This window comes from Orbicella faveolata, unplaced genomic scaffold (assembly GCF_042242905.1).
Source record: "Orbicella faveolata isolate gen_17 unplaced genomic scaffold, um_ofav_v1 contig_46, whole genome shotgun sequence".
In the NCBI taxonomy this organism is placed as follows: Eukaryota; Metazoa; Cnidaria; class Anthozoa; order Scleractinia; family Merulinidae; genus Orbicella; species Orbicella faveolata.
In genome coordinates this window covers 4572212-4580000 of record NW_028301576.1, presented here as the reverse complement: position 1 = coordinate 4580000, position 7789 = coordinate 4572212, and the positions used below count along the sequence as shown (strand labels likewise).

General features: G+C 41.0%; 2 protein-coding genes across 2 annotated transcripts in view; one reads left to right on the top strand and one right to left on the bottom strand.

Annotated features, from left to right (window-relative positions):
• The window catches only part of LOC110050991 (uncharacterized), a 7724-nt gene extending 7257 nt beyond the window's left edge, over positions 1-467 (bottom strand). The window contains exon 1 of the mRNA XM_020756964.2: positions 243-467. The gene's annotated coding sequence lies outside the window, so the exon portion shown is untranslated. The remainder of the gene's footprint in view (positions 1-242) is intronic.
• Positions 468-2394: 1927 nt separating this feature from the next.
• The window catches only part of LOC110051030 (uncharacterized), a 77573-nt gene continuing 72178 nt past the window's right edge, over positions 2395-7789 (top strand). The window contains exons 1-5 of the mRNA XM_089278526.1: positions 2395-2875; positions 4245-4424; positions 5555-5630; positions 6333-6510; positions 7607-7666. Coding sequence (XP_089134652.1) covers positions 2395-2875; positions 4245-4424; positions 5555-5630; positions 6333-6510; positions 7607-7666 — 975 coding nt within the window. The remainder of the gene's footprint in view (positions 2876-4244; positions 4425-5554; positions 5631-6332; positions 6511-7606; positions 7667-7789) is intronic.

Below are 7789 nucleotides of genomic sequence, written 5' to 3'. Positions count from 1 at the left end.
TCCCGTTTATGCGCGACCAAACAACGGTCAAATGAATTAAATGTACTAGTAACTTGAAGTTTTAAAAATGCGTTTAAAAGCAATTAAATCAACTTAAAACTATCCGAAGCAACATTTCCTTCCTCTTGCGAGTACTAGCAAATATATATTTTCCCGTGTAGGAGTGTGTGACTGTACGTGGATGGCTTGAATTGCACAAAATATTTTCAATATCAGTTACATAAAATATTGTATATACTTACGTAAACTACACTGCCTGACTCCACACTGGCTTTCATAAACGCAAAGCGCCTTATTCAACTTAACCACGGAAAACTGACGTGGTGTTCTACTGAGAACCTCCTGAAATAACCTCAGTTTGGCGTTAGTAGTGCGAAAACCGCCGCTGAACCAAATCATCTGCTGTCTCGTCTGTAGTGGCGGATCTAGAGGAGGGGCCCGGGGACCGCCCCTCCCCCTCCCCCACCCCCTCCTATTTTGGGTAAAAAAGAAAAAAGAAGGAAGGAAGAAAAGCCGGCAGGGCACGCAAAAAACAAACAAACAAAAAACAAAACAAAACCGCCTACCCCCTCCTCCCCCAACCCCCCTCTTAGCTGAAGGTCTGGATCCGCCACCGGTCTGTATACTGTATAACGTTAACGCCTAAACGCAGAGACCACGAGTTGTTTCTCGTTCAGCGCATCAGTGGCTCTTCTCTAAGACGGACATGTTGCGATAAAACTAACGAAAACAAAATAAAATGTAGTTCCTTTGTCTACCGTACGTAACTGGAATACTGTACGTTCATTTTCATAAGAAACTAATACAAACCAACACTATTTCACTGGTTCTCGCTAAGTCACGTGCTCCGCACGAGATTCGATCAGGTGAAGAATAAAATCGATCTCAGGGCAATAGCTTTACAACCACGCAATGTTACATCACAAAAGCTTTAAAATGGCGGGAAATGTTCATTCGTTCTCAGAGTCTGGTGCTGGAACAAAGAACATACACGGTATTTTTTCTTCGATTTAACGCCAGGTCCTGAATAAACGCTGGGTCTCACAGATACATTTGTAATTAAGACCCTCAAAGAATGTATATTTGAGGTGTGGTAAACTTTACGTATAATGGCTGATAAGATATTATTATTAGCTCTCAAAAGATCATGACCATGCCCAGGCCGGCAGAAGGTTGATAAGATTGACCGATGTAATGAATGGGTCCGAGTGGAAAGCTGCCATGCAGCAGAATGGGTTTGATTGAATAGCGCAGATTCCGTCTCTTCTTCTCTGGAGTTTAAGATTTATTGTAACATTTCAATCTAGGAGTCTTGCTCTATCAGCCTTTTTCCGCATTGTTTCTTTTGCTCCGACTCAAATGAAAAAGATGAATATTTCATTCATTTGAAAGCAAGAATTTAAACTCACGGTGTGCCTAAACATGGATGGTATAAAAAGACAAAGATCTCCAGGTCTTAATTGTCGCGTAAGCGTAACCGTTGAGTATTATTGAATATGGAAAAAAAGCTCTTAAATCTGGGCCGGGTTGTTCAAAGCCCGATTAAGCTAACCCAGGATTAGCGAGAATTTTGATTTGGGTTTTGTAACTCTTCGGTGAGGTTTTCTGTCTATACTGTTTGTCCTTCAGTTTTGAGTTAGACTAAGCCCAAACTACACAAAACGTAAGCAGTAAAAACATTTTTATGAAAGAAAAATTAATTCAATTGTTAACTTTTAATCCTGGATTAGCGTTAACCCAATTTCCGAACACCCTGCCCTGGGGCCCGTTTCTCGAAGGTCCCGAAACGTTTTCGCACCCAGAAAGCCATAGCAAATTAAACTCTCGAACCTTATGATTCCAGAGCTATTTTATTCCCGTATTCTTAATATGAACAGAGGTTCCCTTCATACAAGAAGTTTCAGGGGTATACACTTCTCCGTTTTTAGATACAGATTAACTAAAAATGGCTTTACGGGCCCGAAAAGTTTCCTGGGCTTTCGAGAAACGGGTCCCTGGTGTCTACCTAATGAACAGATAAAATAGTAAGCTTTGAAAATGGAAAAAAGAAGGTATAATGTCTTTGAGGTACCCTACCATTGTTTCTCGATTAAACGCTCCCGACGTTTATTTGAAACTTGCCTTTTGTGGATCCGGAATTTATTGAGCCTTTGCAGTTTGTTCGAGTTTATTAAAGTTTGTATTCGTGCCAATAAAAACCTCCTGCTACACGCGCGCGCACAACAAGGGGGTGACGTGCTTGCACGTGCAAATGACGCCCAAACCTTTTGTCGCGTCACTTTTAACGAACACAAGCACAGAAAAAAACCGTTGTGTTCTATTTTCATCGGCATTTCGCGCTCAGCGCCTCGTTCAACATGTAGCGCTGAGAGATTTGTTTTTCCCCGCACGAGAATGTCTGCCACGTGGAACAAACAAGTTCAAGTTACTTTCAGTGGAGTTTCACTCGCCAACGAGGAGATAAATATCCAAAAGTTTCCTTTTCTCATAAATCCTCGTTCGCGTCTTTTTCGACACTGGGAAACCGTTAGCTCCATTTTCATATTTTTAACCTGTCTGATTGTCCCTTACCAAGCAAGCTTTGATTCACAAAGTTCAACGCTTTGGGCTTTGGCTTACATTTTTGATGCGCTATATCTCGTGGATGTGTCGCTGAGATTTTTGGTTGGATATTTCAGCAAAGGAACACTCATCACCGACCGATCGCTTATTCGGCGCCGTTATCTCCGTGGCATGTTTATACCGGACTTACTGACCCTTTTACCACTGGATCTGCTGGCTTTTGGAGTTGGCACACATCTCAGATGGCATCAGACATTGACCTTGTTGAGGCTCAACCGTATTCTGAGAGTACTCCGGCTGCTGTCATTTTTCGGTAGGTTGCATACATTTTGTCTTTTAGTCGACATGTTTTAAAGCTGCACGCATTACATTTCATTTTATTGTGAAATTTATGGCAGAATTCGAGCGAGAGAAACCTCGCTAGTGAAATTGTTAAACCGCAGCGAAACAATTTAGATTGCAAACGCTGTTTGGCTATTTTAATTTTGACAAGAGGCAATCCTTTAGGCATGCAGTCCTTGTAAAGTGTTACATGGAAGGTTGTGAAAAAAATCAGAGCCTGTTAGTTTAACAACTTTGAAATGTATATGTAAGAGCTGCTCATTTTTTACTGGGGTACGAAATGTAGTATATAGTCCCAGTAATATATAACGAGCCTTCTCTTGAAAAGAAATTTTGTGAATTGACCCCCTAACAAAAGAAAACAATAATAATGATAACAACAACAACAACAACAACAACAATAATAATAATAATAATAGTAATAATAATAATATAATAATATAGTAAAATTGAATTAATCAAGCTAAACTTAATAAATAAATCAGCAGAGAAAATTGCAGTTTTAAGAGTTGATATTAGCTAGCAAAATTATTATTTATTGTTTACCCAACCCCCTTCCCCTCCTCCCCCACCCCTTCCAAAAAAAAAAAATGAACATATCCCTCAAACAAAATTATTGAAAACAACTTGCGGAAATTAAGCATAACGCGGCAGAAATTTTCAGCTGCGGAAAAATACCGGGGTTTCTTTTAAGTTGGTTTTGTTTCGAGTGAATAAGAAAAGAAATTTAAACTTACAGTAAGAGAAAGACACGATTAACACGGTCTATTTATTTTCCGTAAGGCAGAGTAGTGATTGTACGGCGTTGAACGGAGCTTGTCTCTTAACGATGTGGCCCGAGATGGACTCTCGGACTGGAATCTCGGATCGTGTACACGTGCCGTACGCGGGTTGAGTTTGTAGCTGGATTTTATACTTCTTCCGAGGTTTCTCTCCGGATTTTTTAGCTCCCATCCGGACCCCGAGTACGGACCACTCCGAAATTTCCAACTTTGGCAACTTTTCAAGCTTTTTGTCACGCCTTAAAACAACGTAAAATGTTAACGTCAACACAGAGTCAAACAATTGAGCAAACCGTTAGTATCGCTCTTTGTGCCAGAAATGTCAAACGTATGCGCAAGCCAGATTTGAACTGAACTTCAACGTAAAAGTTGCTCTCAAAGCAATACCGTAGCAAATAAACAGTAAACACGTCATATGCCGGCCTTCCTGGAAAGACTGTGCCCTCAGTCTCGTACTAAAGACCTAGGGTACAGCTCAATACGGAGCTCCCAGCCGGCAATTAACATATAAATATTTTATTGCAGAAACAAAATCTTTGGACTTTGCTTTTATTTCAGGAGCACGAGAGAACGAACTGGGAACTAATACGCCACTCATCCGGGCATTGAAAGATGCTTCAATCGGTACGATTACGATTCATTTGATGTCATGCGCGTGGTATTCTCTGGCGTGTCCCAATATAGGAGCTGCTGAAACGTCATGTGACGCCGAAAGCTGGGCGGTGAAACTTAAAACAGGTAGATCATGCCATGTAAGCCTAATTTGTTCTGATAATTATTAAGCACAAACAATGAACAAACAACAAACAAATCATGATTAAGCGGCTTGAGAAAACGAATGCGCGAATTTTGGTTGGTCTAGACAAAGAAAAGCCAAATGGATTTCCTGTTAAGGTTGTGACCACTGTGGCAGGGAATGCGGCATTTCGTGAGCCAATAACAAACGGTGTCTGGACAGCTACAGGCCTTCCTTAGGCCGTTATTTCTTAATTTTATTTCATAATTTATGCATCATTAACTTTATCTTTGTAAATTTAGAATAGCTATCGTTTTAAAACTTTTAACCTTTAGCTTTTTAGGTATGCAGGGCCCCTCTGAAAACCACGTAAGTGACGCGGCCGTGGGCTTCCTGTTAAAATATCTTTATTGTAATGGGTACGCTGTACTTGATGCGGAGCAAGGCAGAGCTTTTCGCTTTACATAATAATGTCCGTTAAGAGAGCTTCTACAGCAGAACCAAGGAGCAAGGGCTAGTAGATTACATATATCTAATTAGCCAAGCTGGAAGGCCGTACAATATCAAGGGTAGCCAAGCGCCAAGGACGACGTTCTCCCAAAACGGTCCTGAGCGAGCTCGATTGACGATTTATCTATACTACTGTGCGATTGAAATCTTTCTTAAAAAATTCCCACGACCACAGACTGCAAAGACCTAGGGTGCTTTCCATTCAACCGAAAATTTGTAACGGGGACAGACAGTTTGGAAATTTCATGGGAAAGTCTCCAGAAAATCCTGAAATTGTGGAGTTTCTGAAAAGTGAACGTTAAATTAGACGAGAATTACGGAACGTCAGGGGGAAAAGTCCAATGGAACTTAAATTCTCGGCAAGAAACTTCGCAAGGTTGTCCTTTTTTTCCTGAAATTCCATTCGTCACTGGGAATTTCCGGAATTTCAACCGAATTTCTAGTTAAATTCAAGCACGCAGTTCTTATAGACGGCTTATTCACTTTTGAAGTTTGTCAAAAACAAGACACAAGACCTTCTTCTCCAACAGTTATCTCCGATCGAGTAATAACTTGAACTTAAACTTTCTCTACTGTGTTGTTCTTTTTTCTGTTTGTTTTGACGAGCTCGAATTTATTTAAGGAATCGAACTTCCTGACGTTGGAAGGAAATATGTTCTGTCACTGTACTGGGCAACAGCAACTGCTACCTCCACTGGGTAAGTTTTAACAGACAAATTATTCGTACTTTTAATTAATCATTCAGCTATAGCGACAGTAGTGTAAAGCAGGTCACCCACCCGAGCGCCTTCTCGATTTTCACTGGCCTGGCTCGAGCCAAGGTTTGACTCAACAATCTGCTTCCGAAACTCTTAAATAATCATACAAGCTACCATTGGCAACTAATCGATCGACCCGATAACAGCCAGACAGGCAAGTAGGCAGACAGACAGACAGTCAGCCAGTCAGGCAGTCAGACGGTCAGACGGCCAGACAGTCAGACAGTCAGACAGTCAGACAGTCAGACAGTCAGACAGTCAGTCAGTCAGACAGTCAGACAGTCAGACAGTCAGTCAGAGAGTCAGACATTTAGACACTCAGACATTTAGACAGTCAGACAGCCAGGCATTCAGACGGTCAGAATTCAGGCGGTCAGACGTTCAGACGGTCAATAGGTCAGACGGTCAGACAGTCAGACAATCAGACAGACAGACAGACAGGCGCGCAGTTGATCAAATAGACAGAACGACAGATAGACATTTGGAGGCAGATAGACTCTTCGTTATGACTGAAAGCAGTAATAACCTGAAACTTGTGCTCCCAGGCTGAACGCGTCCGCCAAAGAGGGTTGTCTCTCTACCATATCATCAAGATTAAAATTCTATTTTATAATCTCATTAAAAATCCTTATACGATTACAGCTATGGAGATCTGCACGCTGTTACTTTACAAGAAAAATGGTTTTCCATATTTGCCATGTTGGGGGGAATAGCTTTGTTTTTTGGGTTCATTTTGGGTGGAATGGCATCCATGTTGACCAACTTGGATTCACAACGAGCCAGATACATCCATCACCTTGACGTCATCAAGGACCACATGGTATGTTACATAATTATTGGAGGGTTTGAATACGGGGTTGGGATCTCAGTTTTTAGTTACATATCTGTCGACTTTTCAGCTATCAGCTAGCCATTTCTCAGCTTTCAGTATAACTATTGAAGATCTCAGATCTCGGCCATGAGTTAAAAAAGCACCTCATTTTTCGGCTGACATTTAAAATTTTGCTCAATTTTCAGATGAGATGGAAAGTGGTGTGAGGCAGCGCTCGCCTCCCACCAATGTGAACCGGGTCGAGTCCGGCCCGGTGCCATATGTGGGTCGAGTTTACTCCGAGGGTTTTTCTCCGGGTTCTCCGGTTTTCCTCCTTCCACAAAAAGACCAAAATCTTCCCAAATTCAAATTCGGCCAGGATACAGGAACTGCGTGAAAACCAACTAAGGTTAATTGATGTGGCTTCCTCTCTTAATATGGTAATTCTGTAATATCAGTTAAACCCCATCCACAACCCATTGAGCTGTGTGTTTCGCAGACGCTAAAATAACAATCACTGGCGCTATATTAATGCTACGGAAGAAATCGCAGTATAGGTTTTGCCTTCCACTAGCGAGTGGTTAATTCTCTAGATATGGTTTCTCATGCAAATTTGATTGTAAAAAGTAATTGATATCACAGCAATAATCCTCGAAACATTGTCAAGCTATCTGGTTTGTTCTGAATAATTTTTTAGAAGAACATCCACATTTATCGGGCAATTGTTTAACAGTTAAACTTGCAAACCCGTGGTTGTTATCGGTGGGATAAAGTTGGCGTTATGCAAACTGGGAACCAACAGCGAGAAGTTTAATAATTCAGCAAGGCTAAATCTCGTACCTCTTTCAATTTGGTTACTGACGAGTCAGAACAAATGTGAAACACGATGGGAATTAGATGGTTTTGTCCTTGATTTCTGCATGTCACTATATTGCCGTTAGACGACGCCTCCTTGGTCAATCAGATTGAGACGTCTATGTCAATAACTAGTGGTTGTGTTATTACTTTGGCAAAAAGTACTCTTATAAACGCCATCTTGTTCACGGCCATGTGAGTTAATTTACGGCACAACTATTTCTATCGATACTTGTCTTTTTCATTGCAGCGTAATATGGAGATATCCCCCGACGTACGTTACAGAGTCTTGGCTTACTACGAATATTTGGTAAATACATAGAGAATAATACATGGGTGCGCGTAGATATGGAATTTCTCTTCGAGTGCTCAACTCGATGACTTGGTTATTCTTCTTTTCTCGGAAATTGTAATTTTTTATGATTAATTGCTA